Source organism: Lynx canadensis, chromosome F1, assembly GCF_007474595.2.
Source record: "Lynx canadensis isolate LIC74 chromosome F1, mLynCan4.pri.v2, whole genome shotgun sequence".
In the NCBI taxonomy this organism is placed as follows: domain Eukaryota; kingdom Metazoa; phylum Chordata; class Mammalia; order Carnivora; family Felidae; genus Lynx; species Lynx canadensis.
The window spans coordinates 44,202,141-44,224,217 of NC_044319.2; the positions used below are offsets into that span (position 1 = coordinate 44,202,141).

Here is a 22,077-nt window from a genome sequence, read left to right on the forward strand (position 1 = left end):
GAGAATCAGAAACAACAGGTACAGACAACTCCCAAATCGTTTTATTATGGAGAGGAGAGAAATGGGACAGGTGTGGATATGGGGTTAAGAGAGAATTTTTTTTCAGATGGACAGTATCACTGCATGTTTGCATGCTGGTGGGAATGACCCAGTGGAGAGGAAAAACCAATGATGGAAGAGAAAGCAAGGGCAATGGTGGAAGTGATATTCTTGCTGGAGAAAGAGAATGGAGTTCACTGCAGGGGGAAGGAAGGCAGAACATGAGGGCGCAGAGGCAAGGCCCTTAACAGATGCGGGGAGCGTGAGGATGCTGACAGGTGGCGTTACAGGCGGAGGGAGTGAGCGGATGCCTTTGAAGGACTATGAGAAAAAATCAGCCAGAATTACCTTGACTTCTCGTCTCTTAGAAAGCCTTTTGGCGAATTCAGGGAAGGCTGTTAAATCACGGATTTAGAGTGGGAAGTTGTAGTATCTCCTATTGGAAAAGCTTTTAAAAGGCCTGATGGATTCTCGGCCCCACATTTTGCCTGGGGTCATGGTGAATAACACAATTTCTCTTCATCCCTTTCAGACCTAAGATCAACCCTGATGTGTAATATCTTACCCGCAGTCTGTTGGTTGTTGCCAAATCAAACCCCTGGGGCGTGTGAAGCGGAAGGTTTTTAAGTGAAATGTCATGTATTTAAAACTGTCTGTCGAAAGCTTAGTGTTCTCCCTGAGGATTTAAGCTTTCGATGTTGGGATCTGGAGTCCTCGGCTTGATGATGCCTGTCAGGAGAAGAAGGTGGCTAGACTCCTATAAATCAACTGCTGGCAAATGTCGACAGCCCTGCTTCCCATTTTCTGACCAGAATCGAGGGCCTTATATCAAGAAGCAATTAGGATAGTATAATTACAGAAAATATTGATTGAGCCCCACCTATGTGCCAGGCACAGTGCTCAGTGGTTTGTGTATAATTGCTCATTTAAACTTTATATCAGCCCCACAAAGGAGGTACGTTCTTTTATAAGGAAGAGACTTGGAACCTAGAACACTATCGTGGAACTGGTAAGCAATGTGACCAGGACTCAAAACCAGGTCTCATTGACTCTAAAATTCTTCGGACGTTTTGTTTTTCTCTCTTAATTTAATCTAAGAGATGGGGCTCCTGGGTGGCGCAGTCGGTTAAGCGTCCGACTTCAGCCAGGTCACGATCTCGCGGTCCGTGAGTTCGAGCCCCGCGTCGGGCTCTGGGCTGATGGCTCAGAGCCTGGAGCTTGTTTCCGATTCTGTGTCTCCCTCTCTCTCTGCCCCTCCCCCATTCATGCTCTGTCTCTCTCTGTCCCAAAAATAAATAAAAAAACGTTGAAAAAAAAATTTAATCTAAGAGACAAATGTGTGTCATTAAAAGGTAAAAAGTCCAGAAAAGGGCATGATAAAAAACAAGTTTCCCACACTAATCCTGATTTTTTTCATTCCTCCCCAAAAGCCTATGTTCTCAATCTCTATGCTGAACCTTGTTAAGATACACAAAAGATGAGTTTGAATCAATTAGAAGAATTCACTAGTATTATAGATAGAAGCTATAGAAATATAGTACAATTCTTAGAAGAGATGGCATTATATAAGTTGACACCAAAAAAAATGTTTAAAGATGGCGCTGTTACCACTGTTACCCATTTTAGGTTGTTTTTTTGTTTTTTTTTTTCAATAAAAATCCAGTATTTGAATTCCTATACTGGATATGGACGTTGGGGCCTTCGTGGATTATTAGCACCATTATGTTGTATATGAAATGCGTCTGTATGTGTACACATGTGAATTTTTCTGGGGAGAGAATCTCTGCTTTCTGTCAAATTCTTGAAGGAGACCGTGGCCCCCCAAATAGTTAAGAATCATGGCTTTTCCCCTAAACCCAGGTGTTCCCATTGTAGATTGGAGGAGAGAGAAGGATCTTGGTTTATATTTTAATGAGAGTAAGAAATGCATCTGGTCCCTGAGACCCTGGTCCATGAAGATGTGTCCTCCTCAAGCCCATGGTCATTGCAGCCACCTATGAATTGAACAGTCCTTCCCTTAGGAGACCTGGCAAGGTTTCTCCTCTCTTACAAGGCTTTGGGCTGGGGCTCTTGGAGCTAGACTTTGTTTCCTTTTGACTGCCAGGCTTCCCCAGAAATGACTGGTTTTCTTCCATGTTACCAAATGTCATCAGTTCGCACTAAAGAAACATGGCCTTCCTCCTCCCATGGCCTTCCTCCTCCTTGTCCCTGTTGTGGTTACCAAGGTAATTATCTCTCCTAGCTCCCTCCAACGTTTGTTTGACCAAAAAGTAGAGTTGGAAACTTCTCCCGGCCTTTTCTGAATCCCAGCTCTCTATTAACTCAGGAGCCAGGGAAGGATTGTAAAATTTAGCCTTTAAGACCTTCTATGAAGCAGTCCAGCCACTGAGATCTATAACCGAACACATCGCTGGCCTCCCTACATTGACTAAGTCCTAGAGAACATTGACTCTCAACCATGACAGTAATTCCCCCCGTGATAGCTGTTCACATCCATCGTACCGCTTCTTTGGTCCTGCACCGATTCTCCAAAGCGGACAGATGTATGTGAATCTTCAGTAGAGGAGAGAACCATTGGGTTAGAGAGACCAGCTTGGTAATTTGAGTCTGGGTGCAGGATACACTAGAAATGAACTCTGTCCGGTTCTGAAGAACGCCTACTCAGATGAAGACAGCTGAGTCTCAGGCCTCTGGTTCAGCATCAGAGGGATTTGGTTTTTCCTCAGAGCTGTAAGAATCAGGAGCCGGGGACCTCCTGCTGATGCCCGTCAGGGAGGCAGTACTCCTTAGCAGAGCCCACAGCTCCGCACCCTAGGGCTGGGGGCGGGGGGTACAGACCCAGAGCTGGCCAAGCCATCAGCCTGGACAAACAGAGACCGGTGAGGGCCGATGAGACCCAGGGTCTCCCTGAAGGGTTTGGGGCCTTGGCCAAGGTTGGAGGTGTGGCCAGAGCAGCTGCTGGCTGGAAAGGGGACTTCCCAAAATAAATACCCAATGACGAAGTCAGACTGCATCCAGAGAAAGCCTGAGCATAAACTGAGCAGCATGCTGACCTTTTCCTGAATAAATCTTGATTGTAATAATAGAGGATATTATGAAAATGAGAAACAATTACATTAGCTGTTCCAGAAAGAAATTCACTTGCTTGACGGGATACAAAAGCTAATCGGGTGGCAATGTTTTTAAATACGTCTAGAGCTTGGAATGGAATATCCCTAGTAATTTGATTATTTTGCTGTGCAAGGAGGTACACAACACACAGTGCCTGTGTCTTCTGACCATATCATTACGAGGGCAGCCTGAGGGTCTCCATCTGCGCTGGCAGCTTCGGGGGCTGGCGTGTGGGAGCCATCCCGGTTGTGCAGAGTGGCGCATTCTTGAGGCAGGGTGGGTTTGGTGGGTGAGTTATGGAGCGGGGCTCGTGAAGGGGTGACAAGTAGGATTTGAAGGGGGAGCTGGAGAGGGAGGAGGGGAGACACCTGCAAGGAGGTGGCTCCCGAATGACCGTCCTGGTGGTCATTCTCTTCTCCCCCCAGACTTTCTAGAAGGGCTCTGATGCCCAGGAAAGCAGGTGGCAATTTGTGGAGCTTCTGCTCTTGCTCTTGGCATTGCCTCCCACGATTGTGTTTTCTGGGCATTCATGCGAGAGCTTTCCAGCTTGCCCCCTTCCCTTCTCCTCCAGTTTATCACAGTTCAGTGAAGAGAACATGATGGACCCCTACAACCTCGCCATCTGCTTCGGGCCCTCACTGATGTCAGTGCCTGAGGGCCACGACCAGGTGTCCTGCCAAGCCCACGTGAATGAGCTGATCAAAACCACCATCATCCAGCATGAGAACATCTTCCCAACCCCCAGGGAGCTGGAGGGCCCCGTCTACAGCAGAGGAGGAAGCACAGAGGACTACTGGTAGGGGCCTCTGGGTCAGAGGGTGGGGAGGGGGAGTCCCCACTGCACGCTGGTGTGGGAGCCAGATGGCCAAGCGAGACCCAGGGGAAACACCCAGAGCCCCCCAGCCTCGCACTCCCAGGCGGTCCAAGCTGCCGGGATCTGGGGACGGTGCAGGCAGCGCCCCACCTCGACCCGACCTATGGAGTGAGTGCCACTTTGTGCCACTTCCCTGTTTTTTATGAGTTTGAGGAACCATTCTGGAAAACAGTGGCGACAATAATAGGAGGGTTAATAATCTCCAGGAAAAGAAAGTTTGTAAAGTTGTATTTAGAACAACTGTTCATCAGTCAGCAGTGCCTCTCAGTCTCCATGTCCGTGCTGTGTGTGGTGAGAGACACAGACAGGCCTGGGTCCGGGTCCGCAGAAGGAAGATTTTCTTCCTTATTGCGAAGAACTTAGATATGAGGCATAATTTCCTCGCTGTGAGTTTGAACAATGATAATTTAGAATGATTGCAGAGATCCGTGAGGAGAAAAAGGGGTAAGGTAAGCTCCATTTTCGGCAGGTTAGGCCCACTTCCACCCTAAAGCGGGATTAAATCCTGTGGGGCAAGGTTTTTCATGACCTAGCCTGGGAACAGAGATATAAAAGGAATCCCTAGGGCTCATCTTTACTAGACCCTTGTGTTACACAGTTGACCAATCACTATTTCCGTATTACAGATAAAGTGACTATAACCTAGAGAGGTCAGTGACAACCTTTCAGGCCACCTTAGGGGTGGGAATTCTAACCATGCTGTTTTGTGTCTTAGTGCAGGGCACTGTCCAGGACCCCACACTGCACCCCGGGTACCACTTACAATGTCTTTTTCCCTACCAAACACAAAGGCAACCACCTCTGTCGTTTGCTCCCTAACATCCCTTACCTGCTCCTTCCCCTCCCTTCTTCCCCCGAATCGTGCTTCAGCCTGCGCTGAAAGCATGAGCCAGCCCAATTCGGATTCCATCTGAATTCAACATCTGGAACCAGTTCAGCAGCCCCATTGCTCTCCAGTAAGGTAGGGGAGGACAGGAGAGGATGTTCACTTAATTAGAGGCCAGTGGGTCCATGCTTCTCTCTGATCCCCACAGAAGGAGCCTTTTGCCTGAGGCGTGAAGAAAGTGGTATTCACGTGTCTGTGAGTAGAGAAATACCACTGACACCCCCGGGTTCAGTCTTGTCCGCTATCCCGCGGATCCCAGCATCTGGGTCCGAGCTGGAGAAACCTATACTTCCTAGCTTGGAGAGAAGCCTTTTTGTCACTGACAGATGGTCGGTGAGGACACGGAATGTTGTTCAGGTGTGCTCCAAGGAGCTGTCTTTGTGCATGTGACTTGGAGAGTTGGTTTCTCTCTTGCATGAGGGTTGAGAAACTGTGGAGTAGTGTTCCCAGGGCCTGCTTTATCTTCTTTCCAAAGTGTGCCCTCACTTCTCAAATATCTCTGGCCCGATCCCAGGACACAGAGCCCCCCTCAGCCCTGTTCCCCCAGTCCCAGCCCAGCGGAGCAGACAGAGTCATGGCGAGGGTGGCTCACAGGGACACAGAAGGGGAGGACACCTTCCGCCAGTTCTCTCCAAAGCATTCTCCCAGGCCAGCCGCTGTTTGTCGTGCATCCGACACTTATTAGCAGCCTCTGGAAAAACCACCAGATTAGTCAGGGTATGTTACTACCACAGACTGGGTGGGAGGCCAGAAACCTGCGAGGATCAAGGGCAGGTGACCTTGGGTAAGAAGGACCATCTGACGACTGGACTCACCCACTCAGAAGGCTCCCAGCCTCTCCTCTTCTTTGGGAACAGGAAGAAGTGCCAGTGAAGTGAGCTCAGATGGATGAAGGAGGTGAGGGAGGGGTGGCAGAAGGGGGTGCCAGAGCCTGAGAACCCAGGAGACCAGAGAGCCAGGAAGAGGGGGCCCCGGGCACTTGGTCTCCCTGAAGCTACGAAGCAGGGAGGCTAATCCCACTTTACCACGCTCTCCGGCCATAAACTAGAACCCGGTTTCCCAGGACCACCTGCTGTTTGGCCTGCTGGGCTTCCTCAGACCGCAGGTGCTGGCGGGCTTGAGGTGTTGCTGAGGTGTGGGTGTAGAGCTGACAGTAGGATTTTGGCACTAGGAGGGACCTTAAAAAGCATCATCCCGCCTTTACATTAGAGCAGTGGTTCTCCAAGAGGAGTCCTTGAACCCACAGCACCTACGTCACTTAGGGCTGGTTAGGAATACAGACAACTGAGCTCCGCCTGGCCCTCGAGAATTAGAAACTCTAGGGGTGAAGCAGTCTGCTTTTAACAACCCATCCAGGGCTCCCTGGCGTTTGAGAACTGCTGCCTTAGTGGATGGCCACATAAATGAACTTGGAACTCTGGAGGAAACTGAGCCTTTGCCCTGTGCACCCCTGGTGCCTGAGGGCTTCTAGAATGTCCTGAAACTCATCAGAGGGCTTGTAGGCCCAGCAAATAGTGCCCACAGTGTGTAGGCCCAGTAAACCTGTGAAAACTTATGCCCACATTTTTTGATAAGGAGGAATCCCTGTTGATGTTCTCCCAGAATGTTCTCTGGAGTCTGAAGAGCCTCCTTGGAACTGACTTGTGTCATGTGGGGTGAGTTCCAGACTGGTTCCCTGGTCTTTGAGGAACTTTCTGGAGTGAAAGACCCATCCTAAGTGGAGGGAGAGGCTATAGGCTCAAAAGCAGCAACCATGAGGCCAGATGGTAGGGTTGAGAAGGTGGTGATACTTCCATAGAACTGCCTGGAAAGGCTCCCTTGTTACTACCAACTGCCAGAGGAAGAAACTTGAGAAATGAACAGGGGTCTTATCTATTTCTCAGGAAGTTAGAACTTCCTGGTACCCATCCCCGTCCACTCTGATGTCCATGAGCCAGAAGACCAGGAGAAGAAACAACTTTCCAAGTAACTTCCCTGGCCATTCTTGATTCTCAGCCCTGCATGATTTTAGACTCACTGAACTGTTTGGGAACTTGACCAGCTTCCATGCCCGCCCGTTCGCAGAGTCCAGCCCACAGCAGACGACTCTTCTTCTCCTGCCGACTCACCTCCCATCTCTCACCAGTACACAGACCAAACCACAGAGCCCAGAGACATAAGCAAAATGAGAAAGAAGGAAAGGAAGACCACTTATCCTCACACAACTGAGGTGTACAGACCACTATCCTCAATTCATTGATTAGGCGGTTGAGGCTTAAAGAGATTCATTCCCTTGCTCAGGGTCATACAGGTACCAAGCGCCAGGGCTGGTTTCCAGCTCCTGTTGCGTCCCATGCAAAAACCTCGTATTTTCTTCCACGTGCTCCCTCCAGGGACTAGTTCACCTAGTGAAATGGCCCTTGAGGAGTTGAGTTGTTGTGTATTTTCAAAAAGACTTATTTTATAAATTCAAAAGGCCTTCCCTCTGTCTCCGGATATTGTGAGTCGCGGGCAGTGTCGAGTGGTTTTTGCTGCAGGGCCCGGGCTAGAGAAACTCAAGAGCCTCGTGTTTCATTATCAACACTTGTCTGTAGTGTCCGGTCAGGATGCAGAGAGCGTGAAATAGCTTCTGCGCCCTTGCTCCAGGGAAGCTGCGGGAAGGAGAAGACAAGAATTTGGTCAGCCAGGGCTCAGGTCCCCGTTACTGTTGCTTCTGTTGCAGTGACAGCCCTCACGGAGAGACTACCTCGGCTGAGGACTCAACCCAGGATGTGACCGCAGAGCACCACACGAGCGATGACGGTACGAGGCCCCGCGTCCTGGGCAGTGGGGTCACCGGGCGGGAAGCCGAAGGAACAGCTGACGTAGCCTGTGCTCCGGATGCACCTTCCTGCCCAGCAGTCCCCCAAAGACAGGCAGCGGCCCCCCTGTCCGTCCTTTTCATTCCTTCCCTTTCATGGAGAGACAGCCTACCTTCTCAAATAGAATGGTCTCTGTGTTAAACCAGAGGTGAAACCTTTCAGAGCCTTTCAAGCTTCTCGCCCCAGCTCCCTGCCCCTCGCGTACCTCCTAGCTCCTTGTCTCGCCTGCCTGTCTCGCCTGCCTGATGTTGGTCCCCTGTCACAGCCCAGACTCCTGCCAGGTAGCTGGAGACGAAAATCAGGAGAGTTCATTTGAAAAAACAGTGAGCCTGGGGAGGAGAGAAGCTGGGTGCCAAGAGCCCAACAGAAGCAAGCCAAGGGGGAGTGGGAAGCAGGATGCAGAAACCACACGCTTTCACGCCTGCCGACTGGAAAAATTGACCCTTTCCAAAGTACAGACGTGCGAGCGCCGTGCAGCCTGGCGGGCGTGCGTCGAGAGGTGGAATGCACAGCTGTCACCGCGGGCCCCTCGGCAGCGCCCGTGATTGATTAGGGTCTGTCCGGCCAGCACGCCTCCCCTCCTTCCAACAGTTCCGCACCTCCATTTCTGGACCACTCGGGCTCTTGGAAGTCTCAGCAGCTGACAAGGGGCCTCAGAATTTTCTGGGCATGAGAACGAAATGGCACAGCCTGTGGAGCTTTTTAAAGGAGAAAATAAAAAAAAATGAAGGCTGCTTATTTAGATGCTGAAGTCAGCTGGATCAATATGATAACCTGCCCCATTACAGGAGGAGACTGGGTGAACTAGGGAAATTTGTTCCTGCAAGAAGCTTTGTGTGTCTTATCTCTTAATCCTAGTGAAATAGAGCTGCTATTTTCCAGTTGAGAAAGCAAAGGCCAGAGAGGTCAAGTGATATGCCCAAGGCTGCACAGAACTGAGATTTGGGATATTTAGACAGGCCTTCTCTGGTCTGCCTCCAGTAGCGAAATATCCAGCCCGGCCCTTCCGGGAGCAGGCCCAACCATCCTGCTGCCTAGGCGTGGTCTTGCCTGTAAGCAGCCTTTCTGTCCACTACTCAGAGTACCTGACTAAGATCAGGGGGGTTTCTTTTTTGCTCTCTGACCTCTCCCTGCGGCTCGGCCCAGATAGTGGTAATGATGACAACAATAACAATGGCCAGCATGGACGTATTCTTACTACAGGCCAGACACTGCTCTAAGTGCTTTCACAAATTGTTATATATTGACTCTTCGTAACAACTTCATGAAAAAGGCACTATTGTTATCCCTTTCTAACAGACAAGGAGACTGGAAGCTCACACAGAATAAAACTAAATATTGCATTTGTAACCCCCTTTTAATTTTCAAATTAATTTTAAGTCAATTTTCCATGCATTACCCACAATAATATATTTCCATATTTTTAGCTCCTTGGAAAGTTGATTGGGTGAGTTATTCTCTCCTACGGAGACTAAAAGCTCATGTTCCACTAGGGGAAATGGACAACATAAATAAAGTTTGTTGTATTCAAAGTGCAATATGATAAATGTTCTACAATTAGTGGCGTTATTTGATGATCAGAAAAGAAATGATGCTTACAAATACAGGATGGCAAGTTCAGTGATAGGGGCTGGCATAAACAGCTGTGTAAGCACCGGAGAAGTTACTCTAGGCCTCCTTTGCCCTGAGTGGGGCTCAGCCTCTTGGGCAGCGTGACGAGCTTCCCAGGAGGCAGATTGCACAAGGAAGACAAGGTTCCCACCCTGTACATGTGGTTCCTTGTTGCACAGAAACTGCTGAGACAATAAAGTATTCTTTGTTTTGTTTTGTTTTTTAATGCTGACATTTAAATTGTGACTCAGTGTGTTTCATCAGGAAGGTGAGAGAGAAAGGGATTCCAGGTGGGGGGAACAGCATGACCAAAGGCAGTTAAGGGTGCACACATGCTTTCAGGCTGATGGCACCGCACCGTCTATGCGGGAATCCCCTGCCTCATACATAGATCATCCGTGGCTTATTTGTCACGCTGGGCTATCTTCCTGCCAGTGTGAGTTCAGCTAATTGGGGTTTTCCGCCCCGTTTCCTGAGTCTGTGGGTCTCAACAACATGTGTTTCCTTCTTTTCTGCCCCTCTCAGAGTGTGAGCCCATCGAGGCCATTGCCAAGTTTGACTACGTGGGCCGGACAGCCCGAGAGCTGTCCTTCAAGAAGGGGGCATCCCTGCTGCTTTACCAGCGGGCCTCCGATGACTGGTGGGAAGGCCGGCACAATGGCATCGACGGACTCATCCCCCATCAGTACATCGTGGTCCAAGACACGTACGTTGGGCCCCCTGCACCTTCACGCATCCTGGCTGCTCTGTGGGAGACTTTATTTCTGGCTCCATAGGAGGGTGAGGGAGACCAACCCCCAGGGGGCACCAATACCGGCCTTGAAAGACGCCCCCCCCCCCCCCCCCCCCCCCGCCACAGACTAAGTGGAGGATTGTTTTTTCCATCTCTTCCCCCTGCAGATCACTCCTCACCCACCCCCACTCACTGTGGAAACCTGCCAGCCCTCAGGCTCATCCACATTTAGACCTGATGAGTGATAATGAGGGGTGATTGTTTGACCACTTACATTTTTGTTCTGGAAAGCTCAGAGTGGGAAAACATTTTTACTTCTTTTTTTTTTTCTTTTTTTTTTTTTTTTAAACAACCCTGCTTACCGCAACCAGTTGGGCCACCTATGACGATGATGATGGCACTTTTCCACTTGCAAATGAAAGTGATGCTTTCCTTTTCTAGAAGAAATCTAGCTTAAGCAGCCTTGTGGAAAGGAGCCAGTTCATTTAACTGGGGTTGACTTGGGGAAAGACAGGGAGAGGAGGAGAGAGGGTGTCAGGGAGCAAAGGGAATGTGAACTGGTCCCAGAGAGACTTCATCGGATGGGCTGTTGGTTGGCTCCTACTCTTTGAAGCAATTTCCCCCCCCTGGGCAGGAGGGCTTTTACCCCATGGCCCTCCCAAGCCTGCCTCCCTGCCCCTTTGCCCTGCCTCTGCCCCTGACTCCCTACCCGTGGATGCGATGCTGTCAGTGTTTTTAGTCCTTCCCTTAATATTATTTTTTAAAGGTTGATATCCTGAATGAGTCTGCACCCTCCCAGCCTCTCCCCGGCTCGTTCTGCAGGGAGATCCTCCCTCTGTTGATAACATCGCAAACCCGGTGGCCATCTGTGCGTGGACAGGACCCTCCCAAATTTAGCATTATGGCTTCACTACAGGACCGAGAGAAGATGAATTGTGGGGGAGAAGGGGCTTCCTTTGTCATCAGTAGCCAGAGGGGCCGGGAGAGCTGTGGAGTGACCTGGGACCGGCTTGGACGCTCTAAGCTGGGCTAGATGCACTACGACAGAGTGTGGCGGTGTCCTGCCTCAACGCCGGCATCTCCAGAGCCACCGCAGACCTGCCTGTCCTTGCCGGGCAGTGCCCGGGACCTCAGCAGATAAACCGCACCCTGGACCGGCCGCCTCCTCCGGGAGGTGGCCCCGGCACCGCTGTGCCCGGAAAAGCAGCGGGGTAGAAGGCAGATGCCTCGCATCCAGGTGTCCCCTAGCCCGGCCTTCCTGCGGAGCTGAGGATCCCGCACCACGCGGCGGGATTATTTATTTTTATTTAAGTGACCCTCCTAAGGCCCTTAGGTTTCCCTGCCTCCTCTCACAGAGCTAGCCCGGCCTGGTGTCACTGCCGCCTCCAAGCTGTGGCGGGGTCGCGTGTGTGTCGGGGGGCCATCTTGCCGATTTAACACTGCTTTTTGTGTTGTTGTTGTTTTCCCCTCCTCCCTGCCTGCCTGCCCCTTCCCCAGCGAGGACGGTGTCGTGGAGAGGTCCAGCCCCAAGTCTGAGATTGAGGTCATTTCTGAGCCACCTGAAGAAAAGGTGACAGCCAGAGCGGGGGCCAGCTGTCCCAGTGGGGGTCATGTAGCCGATATTTATCTTGCAAACATCAACAAGTAAGCTCTGCTTTTCATTTTCTGCTCCCTGAATGCCCTGCAACGCCCAGCCTCCCCCTCCGGCCTCGCCCCCTCTCCATTCCTGTGCTGCGTAGGGCTCCCAGCCCCTGGGCCTAACACTCTGCATGCGCTCACTGCTGCCGCAAGGCGGACAGGGCTGAGGAAGCTTCCACGGGCCTTGCGGGCAGGTCCCGGGCTCCAGCGGGCTGCTGTCGTGCCATGGAAGGGTGCCCCACGCTGGGTTTCCACAGCATCTGTCGGGTCGGGCCTCCCCGGCTGTCTGACCACTAAAACCTGCCCAAAGCTTTGGTCACATTCTGCAACTTGGTTTTGGACTGTTTCTCGGAGGTGCCTTCTCTTTTCCGATTCTTGCTCAAATAATAGTCTTTGACATCTTCCTGGCCCTTGTCTGTCCAAAGAGCCAACATCCTGTGTGTCTTCCACTAGGCTCACGTGACCCCAGAGGGGTTTATGTAGATACCATGTGTCTCTCTCTCACCGTGTCCTGCATTCACCCTGTGGAGGAAAGGAGGCCACTCTGCCCCCCAAGGAAAGCTTCGTCCTGAGCTCTTTATTCATTGCCTAACCCCCCAGCTCCCTTCTGCCCCTTCATACCAGTGGAAGGAATTGTCCATGTTTTCCTGTTGCTTTAGCCCTGTGTCATCCTCCCCTATCAGTCCCTTTGCAGATTCCCATTCCTGTCCGGCAGGCTCTTAACTCTGCCCCCCCAGCTTTCATTGTGGCTGTGAGCAGCATCCCAAGGGTTTTCACTCCGCCCACACCCGATCTGGCCGGCTGGAGGGATTCCACGCCTGTGTGCTGCTGCCTCCCCTAGAGACATTCAGGTTATTGGAGAACTAATCTCATCTCAAGGGGCCAGACACCAAGTCCCAAAGCCTACAGACCTCTTTCCGCCAGACCCTGAAACTTGGCCCCGTGCCAGCGGGATGACGCGCCCCAGGGTGTTCCTGATGAATGTGGATTGCAGATGATGTACAGTTTTTATTCCCCTCTGGCTTTGGAGGAATGAAATGATCTGCACATTGAAAACCTGTTCACCGTAGCCTCTGGACACTGAAACTGGAAGGAGAATAAAAGATGCTTGTTGTTTTTAAACCGCACCAGGTCGCCCCGATCTCTTGGCTTTTTTCCAACCAGACGGTAGCAGGGGGCGTGGTTGGGGCACGTGTCTCTTTTCCATCTCTTTCGCCCTCCAGTTAGTGAAGTCGCTGATTCAGCTCATGGAGGGTAGGTATGATTTAAGTCAGACCAGGAAAAAGGATTGAGGATTTTATCTATTTCCCTCCAGCAAGTGGTGCCTTGCTGGGAGGGCAAGCTAGTAAAAAGTAACTGTGGGCTCATCACATTTTTTTTTCTTTATTTACAAGTCTATGTTAATTATAAGCCTGTAATCATAAGGTTGTAAGCCTGTAATTAGCCCACAAACCAAGGCAGGGTTGGTGGAGGGAGAGTTAAATAATTAGTTAGGTACATGTTTCTAAGCCATCACGTATTTGATGCCATTTGTACAAAGAAATTGTAGAAGATACGAGCCGAAACAGTCAGAAGATGAACGCCTGGTGGAAAGTCAGGCGGTTCCCTTTGAACTCCTTACTTGGCCGTGTCAGGATGGGGTGCTCAGAGGACATGGCCGACCGGGACACCCGCTGGTCGCTGGTCGGTGGCTGAGTGGCGGCCCCCGGGCGTGTCTTGCCCTTAGCAGTGACTCTGCCCTTCCAGCCTCACTTCCTGCCCCATACGTCACTCCTTCCAAGGGCCCCGAGTTCTCTCGCACCCCCAGACCTTCACATCTGCTGCCTCCTCACCCGATCATCTCCCCCTCTCCCTTCAGGACGTAGTCCGAAGATTTTACTTCTCCGGGGAAGCCCTCTGACAACCCCGAGGTCCTCAGGGCTGAGTCAGATGCCCTTAGTCTGTATCCCCACAGCAGTCCGAGTATCTCTCATGACCCGAAATGTGCTCAGATCCCCCACCAGCCTGAGCATCTTGAAACCAGGAAATCTGCCTTCCTCTCCTCGTGTCCCCGGGGCCCGGTGAGGGACCTGGCACACACCAGCCAGTCCACAATCTGCCTCCTCAGCAGTTTGAGCTTTGTGAGTCAGCCACCCTCAAGTGGAAAAAGGAAATCAGCAAACAGTTATTCGGGTGAGGCATTCAATTTAATTCCACACATTTAGTGAGCGGCTACTGTTGTGCCAAGCATCCGTGCTGGTTGTTCAGAGATGAATAAGACAGTGCCTGGCCTCGGCGCTCAGTCTGGCAAGGTAAATACCATACAGACAGGTAGCTAAAAAGGCAGTGCCATCAAAGCTCTGAGGGAACAAAGGAGGGAGTGATTGCTTCTGCCTGCTGTTGGAGGTGGGGTCGTGGGAGGAGACTTTGCAGAGGAAGAGTCGTTTCAGCTGAGCCTCGTAAGACTCCCAGAACATCCTTTTTCTGCTCCAGAGTGGCTGATACCCAAGGCTAAAACCGCTTGAGCCGGCAGCTTCATGGCGTGGCTCTCGTATGCCAGCTTCCACACCAAACCCCGATAGAAAAGACCTGACCAGTGGGCAGGACCAGGACCGGCTTAGAACACCGGCTCAGCCACACAGATGAGCCCTTTAGCCTCAGGACCTTCCCTTCCCTTCTTCCATCTCCTCTCCTGCCTCAGCCTCCGTTGCCCTTAGTGGACTCGAGATCAGAGCTGCCCAGCTGCCATCCCAAACCCGAAGTTGTATTGCTTCCTAAGTTAGGTCCTCAAGAATCTGATTCCAAGAACAAATGAAATTATTCAGCAGTAGGCAACACCCGTGCTCTTAGGACTCTGCCAGGCCGTCTTCTTTGAGAGTCTCCGTGGTCTGAAGGGAATCGGCTGAGAGCCAGGGTTCAGCCCAGGGCTGGGTGACTCAGGGTCACGGAGATGTATTTCCACCCTGAGGAAAAGCACAAACTTGGCCCTAACTCCTCAGCACTGAAGCCTCTTGAAAAATATTCTGTTCCCTGTCTGCACGAGAAGCAACGACAACCACTTGCCAGAGGCCAAAATGATTACAGTCTTGTCGTTGGACTAAGAAACATGCTAGAATTTGGAAAAATCAACTCTCCTCTTGCCTTCTTGGTGATGGCGAGACTTTCCCTCCTACCTGGGGCCTTAGGTCTCTGTTCAAAGCAGGTAATGGAGGGGGCCTTTCTGTGAATCTGTCTCCCATTAGAAACTTTCACTTAATCAGACATTTTTCCTGGCAGCACCTTACATCTCGAGAACTCAAAGCCCACGACCTCCAAGTAAGTATCCGTTTCTCCTTTGCCCAGGTTGGGGGTGGCAGGGGAACAGACACACAGAACGAGCAAGGGAAGGTGAAGCCAAGGAGACAACATGCTGTGTGTCCCTCTCCTTCCAGAAGTCCCCGGGTGCCAACATCGGCCCTCTCTCACCCGTCCCAGCTTTCTCAGGGCCAGGGCTCCCCGATCACACCGCCCTTTCTGTTTGTGATTGAAGGCAAAGGAAGCGGCCAGAATCTGGGAGCATCCGGAAAACATTTCGGAGCGACACCCATGGGCTGAGCAGTTCCCTGACTGACTCTGCCTCCCCGGGGGTGGGGGCTGGCTGCCGCCCATCTTCCCAGCCCATCATGAGCCAGAGTCTCCCCAAGGAAGGGCCAGATAAGTGTTCCATCAGTGGGCATGGGAGCCTCAACTCCATCAGCCGCCATTCGTCCCTGAAGAATCGGCTGGACAGTCCACAGATCCGGAAAACGGTGACGGCAGGAAGGTCAAAGAGCTTCAATAACCATCGGCCTGTGGACCCTGAGGTCATTGCACAGGTAACTGGGGGCACCTGGACACGCTGCTGGTTTGCCCACGCTTGTCACTACTGCTTCATGAGCCCGCATCCGTTACGACGGGCCTTGAAACAGTGGAGTTCATCCGTCACACACAGAGTTCAGAGGCTGCTGGACATCTGGGCCCAAAAAGGCAGCTTTCGAAGCAGTTTGTCTGTCTCTCTCTCTCCCCAAGGAGAAGATTTCAAGACAGAATAAAAGAATTCAGACTTCTTGTCGTGCACAGGCTATTTGCAAGAGTGTTGTACTTTTTTTTAAAATTTTTTTTTTCAACGTTTATTTATTTTTGGGGGACAGAGAGAGACAGAGCATGAACGGGGGAGGGGCAGAGAGAGAGGGAGACACAGAATCGGAAACAGGCTCCAGGCTCTGAGCCATCAGCCCAGAGCCCGACGCGGGGCTCGAACTCCCGGACCGCGAGATCGTGACCTGGCTGAAGTCGGACGCTTAACCGACTGCGCCACCCAGGCGCCCCAAGAGTGTTGTACTTTTTAAAGTGAATAGTTAGAGAATATTTTGATAGAGGCCACCCTGCCCAAGTTTCGGGTCTTGAGAGCCTGGTAGGCTTTGTGAAGCTGCCCAAGTGTTGAGGCTCAGACGTAGTTCTGGCCGTAATTTTTTTATCACCCTTCCCACCCCCATCTCCCATTTCCTGAGGCCGACCTCTGGTCCTTAGTGGGAGGCAGACGATCAGTCAACAGTCTCCTCCTGGTCTTGTCGGCTTCAAACACTCCGCCGCGGGGGGCTCGGGTATCAGAAGGGTTTCCAGCCCACGTCTCCCGATGCAGTGGAGATGAGCTCCCTGGTTACGGGGCCCTCCTTCCACGTGTGTACCACACTGACGAGTCTCTGTTTTCCGTGAAATATTAGCGATCCAGCCCCACCTCTAAAAATCCGACTACCGGGGCCGCTCCAAGCAATTCATTCAGACGCCTCTCCCAACTCTATAATTTTCATTAGACCAGGTAGGAGCTGAGGGCTCCCTGTTGCCCTTTTACGTTTCCTCTGAGTTGAGATTCTCCTCACCCTATCTTCCAGGGGGCAGTAGAGGCTGTGTATGGTCTCTCTTGGCTTATCTGTGATGCTCTGCTTAGGGAAGGTGTGCCTGGCCAGCACCGTAGTAAGCTACGGGCCTCAGATTTCTTGCTTTGCTAGCCCTCTATTTCTGTGCCTCTACTTCAGCTCTTGGCCGCGATCTGCCTTGCACCGTGGAATCCTCCCAGCTGCCTCCTGAGCCAGGTGCTAATAGGAATGTTAGAATAGGTGCACAGCTGGTGCAGACTCTAGCTATAAAGCAGGACTGAGGAGGGAGATGGTGGAGTTCTTCCTGAGCATTTTGAAGGTTTGAGAACATCAGAGGGATGAGTGAAATTGAATTACTGTCAACAGAAAGCACAGATCGCCCCTAGGGTCAAGACGCCTTAACCAGGGCCTTAGGGAGGAACCCTGTGGCAGTCTGGGATTCCAGACACAGTGTGTGGAGAGGTTAGGAGCGGGGAGGGAGCTGGGAGGTCTCCCCGAGGGGCAGCTGGCTGTGGACAAAGGATCTTTGGTTCTATTATTTCCTGAGATCTGGGGTGTTCCACTGTGACTTGCTGGAGGTAATTCGCCTGCGTGGGCTCTGGCTTCCCCTCCTGGTCACTCTTTGGTCCCCTCTCATGGTGACGGGTCGAAGGAAATGGCTTCCTCAAGTTGGGCACTCCAGTGGGGTGGGGTAGGGCACGGGGAGGTGTCCTGATGAATCTTCAAGGCCAGGGTACCTTTCTAAAGCCCTTGGCCCTTCTTAACTTTTGGCTTTGAAGTCCAAGAAAACAAATATCATACTTCATCCCTCCCACTTTGTAAGAAATCGTTCATTATGCACAGTTTCAAATATATACAAAAGTGGAGAGAATTGGGTAGCAAATCCCTTGTAACCATGACCAAACTCGTGGCCACTCTTAGTTCATCTGTCTTTCCCCTTCCCGCTGGATCACCTGTCATTTCGCCCAGAAGTATTTCAGTGCCTTATCTCTAAAACTTGAGGACTCTATTTAAAATAACATCTCCGCCATTCTTTTCTAAAGGGGGAAAAAAAATGTCATGATAATGAAAATCCCTTTTTTCTCCTACCCCAACATTCTGAGCATCGGTGTGTTTGAGGATTTTGGCCAAGTGAAATAACCTGAACATCTCCCTCCAGTTGCTTTCTTCGTGATTTGGCCTGTGCCGTTGAAATAGGATTCCTGGGGACTTCTCCCGACATGTGCCTCACCTCCTCCTTTTTCCTATTTTTCAGGATATTGAGGCAACTATGAACTCTGCCCTGAATGAGCTGCGGGAGCTAGAGCGGCAGAGCAGTGTCAAGCACACCCCCGATGTGGTTCTGGACACCTTGGAGCCCCTCAAAACCTCCCCAGTGGTGGCCCCCACATCGGAGCCCTCCAGTCCCCTGCACACCCAGCTCCTCAAGGACCCCGAGCCCGCCTTCCAGCGCAGTGCCAGTACTGCTGGGGACATCGCCTGCGCCTTCCGGCCCGTCAAGTCTATCAAGATGGCCGCCCCAGTCAAGCCGCCAGCCACGCGACCCAAGCCCACTGTCTTCCCCAAAACAAATGCCACTAGCCCTGGTGTCAACTCATCATCTTCCTCACAGTCCACTGACAAGTCTTGTACTGTCTGAGGGATGTAATTTAATTGTTCTAGACAAAGGGACTGGAGGGACTATTATTAAAATATCTTCCTATTTAACTAGCTTGGGGACTTCAGTTGAAAATTAGATTCTAAGTTGTTCTTGCAGGAATTAGCCTTCCCGTCACCCAAAACCTTGAGAATGAAGCCCTCGTTACCACCCCGCCCTGCCCTTCCCACCGCCCTCTGCTTCCCCCCGTTGTCGTAATCCAGCCAGCTGCAGTACATACTGTTCTTAGGTTAGCCAGAGTTAGAGTTTTCCATTATCAGGTCACTGTGAAATCTGGCAAGGCGAGTCATGAGGACACGGGCTCAAGTCTCTGTCCCCTTAGACACAGGGGATGCCTGACCAGATGGTTGGCTACCGACAGCCAGCTCTCAGTGGCATCTTGTTTTGGGTACTGATTATAGAGAACCATATATAGTCCATTCTTCGTTTTACACACACACACACACACACACACACACACACACACACACACCACAACACACGTTTTTCTAGTCTCTGGCATGTGTAGCCTCTCCTGGTCTAGACCAGTCTCTTTGTAAGTTATTGTGGCAGTTCACACAACAGCCACCAGGGGTCTCTGTTTCCGTTACAAATCTTGTTCTGTCTGGGCCAGAGAACCTAGCCTTTGAAATCTCTCCATCATAAAAAACTGAGCAGGATGAGACCCGATCCTGTAATCTGTTTGGGGTTGGGGCTTTCTCTCTGTCTTCTCTCTATTGGTGTGAATTGGTCATTGGTGTTTGCTTTTGCTCTCCTCCATCCTCTAGAAATACAGCCCAATCTTTTTATAGAACTTCTAAAGTTTTTCTGAATGTATAGACATTTCTCGAGTTCCTGTCTTTGTCTCTGATGGACCATTTTCCATTTAAGACATTTTCCTGTATAATACAGTTTTATAGCTGATATCTTTTAGGGTAAAGAGTCTTTTGAGAGAGTTTATTGTGTTTAAGGCAGGTTTGGAAAAGGTGAGAAATGGGCCCTTCTTCCTCACACTTACTTTGGACACTTAAGACAAAATTCATGATCCTATTCAAAAATTAAAATCAGCTTTGCTAGCCCCCAAATTGTTCCCGAACGAAAACATATCCTAAGTTCACCTCCCCCCCCACCCCGCCCCCCAGTTTGGTTATTCTACAAGATCTCTCTTCAGGGACCAACAAGGGCTTGGAGAGCCCTGGTTAGATTAAAGAGAGACATTACTCCTTAAAACCTGTTTTCTTTTATCCAAATAAAGACAACTAAGAGAGCTTTGGCCCCATGGGCTCTAAGGTCTTCCCGAGGCTGGAATCTAACAAAATAGATAATTGGATGCTGAGTATGTTGGCCTCCCTTTGGCCTTTCTTCTGGTTCTTCTCCAAAAAGCAGAAATGGTATCTATCCTTGCATACTTTAATCTGGTCTCCAAACCTGGTGCCCCCGGTTCCGGCCCCCCTAGCTTCACGCTCTCCTAGCGGTACCAGGGCTGAGGACAGTCACACCCAGGTTCATGAGTCTCAGACAGATACTTGAGCTAAAGCTAAAGCTCATTCCTCTTCTCTGTTTTCTGCTTTTAAAGCCACACTTTTAGCCTTATTTTCTATAGGTCAGGAGAGGTGGTGGGTTGCCATTCAGATAGGAAAATCTGAGTTTCCTTATGTTTAGCCTAGAAGATTCTTTTTGGACCAACATTTTGAAGTTGGCAGTTGGTGGTGCAGGAAGTGGTAGGATTTTCCTCATTCTGTGTGAAGGAGAGCTTTGTGGGAAATCGCTAATTATTGGAGAGATAACCTGCAACCCCAGGAAAACTATCCCAAGAGCTAGAAAGGAGAAATGAAGAGCTCCTTGAATAAAGCGAGTCAGTCTGTGAGAGGTAACCCACGGTCCTCTGCATTCTTGGGTTTCGTTGCTGGGTTTTGTGGCCTGTCCTCGCCTATCACCTGGACTCACGCAGGTCTTAAGCCAACAGGGGCTTTCATAAAAACCAAGGATCTGTTTCCTTGATGAGCATGGAACCCCCACCCTTCACTTTACATTCCTTTTTGATCCAACTGATCAGAATCGGTACCCATACCTGCCCTTTACCCCCTCCCTCCAGCACACTCCTGTCTGAGAAAGGAAAAGCGAAGCTTTCTTAATGACAAAGCTTTGGGCCTGTTCTGTTGTTCCTGCCTGATTTCTCTTGCAGCCCTCGGACATGACTTGTGTCCACCATTCCCTTGGTCAGTGTCCATCTGCTGATCTGCATCATGAACTAGACGGTGTGTGAGTGGCCACCTACGACCCCCAGCTCTGGGAGCCAAGTTGTCCTCCCCTCTCTGGTGCTCCTGACACCTGTGAGATGGACCTGTCCAGGGGACTAGGAACCCACGGAAGGAGCGTCCTCGGCAGAGCTCCTTGCGATCAACTGGAATTGAGGTTGTACACTGTGATGTTTACACCGAGAAGCCAAAAGGAGCTGGCCATCCAGGGCCTAGGGAGACCAGTCTTCCTCCGATCTGCTTGCCTAAACCAGCATGATGCTTCAGAGAGCCCCACTCTGCCCCTTGAGGCATGGATCCTTCTCTTGGCGTGGACTCTGATGGGTCAGTCTTTGGGGAACAGAGGTGGGGTGGGGCCACCAGCATCCCAATTTGGAAAAGAGAGGAGTTTGCCGCCAGCAGCCTGGAAACTGGAAACACTGGTCTCAGCCAACCTCCTCAGGGCGCCCTGGTTTCTCCCCAAGGAGATGAGGAGAGATGAAGCCAGCAACAGGACGAACAGACCACTGGAAGGGCCAGCGTGTGTGTACTTCACGTGCATAAGGGAAGCTTAGATCTTCCAGGGCATTGCAATGTTGTGGCGTCTGACTTGTATGTCACGTTTGTGTAAGATGGCATATTCTTTACAATAGTGTTGATAACTGGAATATTGTATGTATGCTTGGAGATGCTTTGTGTGAACCTGAGACTGTCACTCAACAGATGTTGGATTGGGGAAAATCCAAAGCACAACTTCGAAATAAAACACGTTTTTAGGTTTCGAGGCTGCCGTTCGTATCCCTTCTCCCCTCCCTGAAATCTCCAATCCAGGAGTCCAGCTGCCCAGGAGGGAATTTGATTCGTCTGTGCTGACAGAGCCCTGCCTGGCAACAGGAGAAATGCGTGAGCTCGGGAGCCAACCATCTTCTCCCTCCCAGCAAGCACAGCCAGGTGCATCTAGAATGTGGATTCCCGCCCTGCCGTCCCCACCCCACCCAGCCTTTCCATTTAGCCCTAAGAAGTTTTGTAGAAAGCCTCCCAGCTCATCACAGCGCAGTCTGTTGCCATGAGAACCATTTCCTCCCCAGAATCCACCTACCCTGGTTTCAGTGAGGACGGTTCTCCATTCTATCGCTGGTCAGGTTTCCCCACTTGGAGGAGCGGGGCCTGTCAGGTGGCTTGCGGGTTTTGCCAGCCACAACCAAGAGTGACTGAAGGTTGTTGTATTTCTTCCCCGAGCAAAGCCCTGAATCATTCTGACCCTGGATGCCCCCTGCCTCTGGGAGAAGACCCGACCCATATGCTTGTGCTGCTGGTGTTGAGCACAGAGGTGGGGGCATTCTGGAAAAGCTTTCTCCCCTGTAGATTTTGATTCTAGCAGATCATCAGCTCAAGGGTGAAGTTATTCAAAGGTAACAATTTAAAATGCATCCTAGGGCCCACACTTATTTTTATTGGACTTATTCCAATACCAGAAGCCCCTGGGGAGGGAGCAAATCTCTCATCCAAGGGGATGCCCAGTGTTCAGGACTCCTACCCTGAACCCTGGACACTTTCCATCTCTCCGGCCCGTCACCTCCGTCTGTCTCATGCCCTTC

The 22,077-nt window shown here is 51.0% G+C and overlaps 1 protein-coding gene across 9 annotated transcripts in view; it reads left to right on the forward strand.

The window, feature by feature from the left end:
- SRGAP2 (SLIT-ROBO Rho GTPase activating protein 2) overlaps positions 1–21,264 on the forward strand; it is a 234,440-nt gene extending 213,176 nt beyond the window's left edge. For 4 of the 9 annotated variants that reach the window (XM_030302923.1, XM_030302924.1, XM_030302928.1 and 1 more), the window contains 7 exons: positions 3,722–3,946; positions 7,612–7,691; positions 9,887–10,067; positions 11,592–11,738; positions 14,988–15,026; positions 15,241–15,565; positions 17,862–21,264. In XM_030302923.1, the coding sequence (XP_030158783.1) occupies positions 3,722–3,946; positions 7,612–7,691; positions 9,887–10,067; positions 11,592–11,738; positions 14,988–15,026; positions 15,241–15,565; positions 17,862–18,245 (1,381 nt within the window). In that variant the 3' untranslated portion in view covers positions 18,246–21,264. Of the gene's footprint in view, positions 1–3,721; positions 3,947–7,611; positions 7,692–9,886; positions 10,068–10,860; positions 11,739–14,987; positions 15,027–15,240; positions 15,566–16,453; positions 16,549–17,861 lie in introns of those variants that run through there. The other 5 variants (XM_030302925.1, XM_030302926.1, XM_030302927.1 and 2 more) reach the window with 4 other exon arrangements.
- The last annotated feature ends 813 nt before the right edge of the window (positions 21,265–22,077 follow it).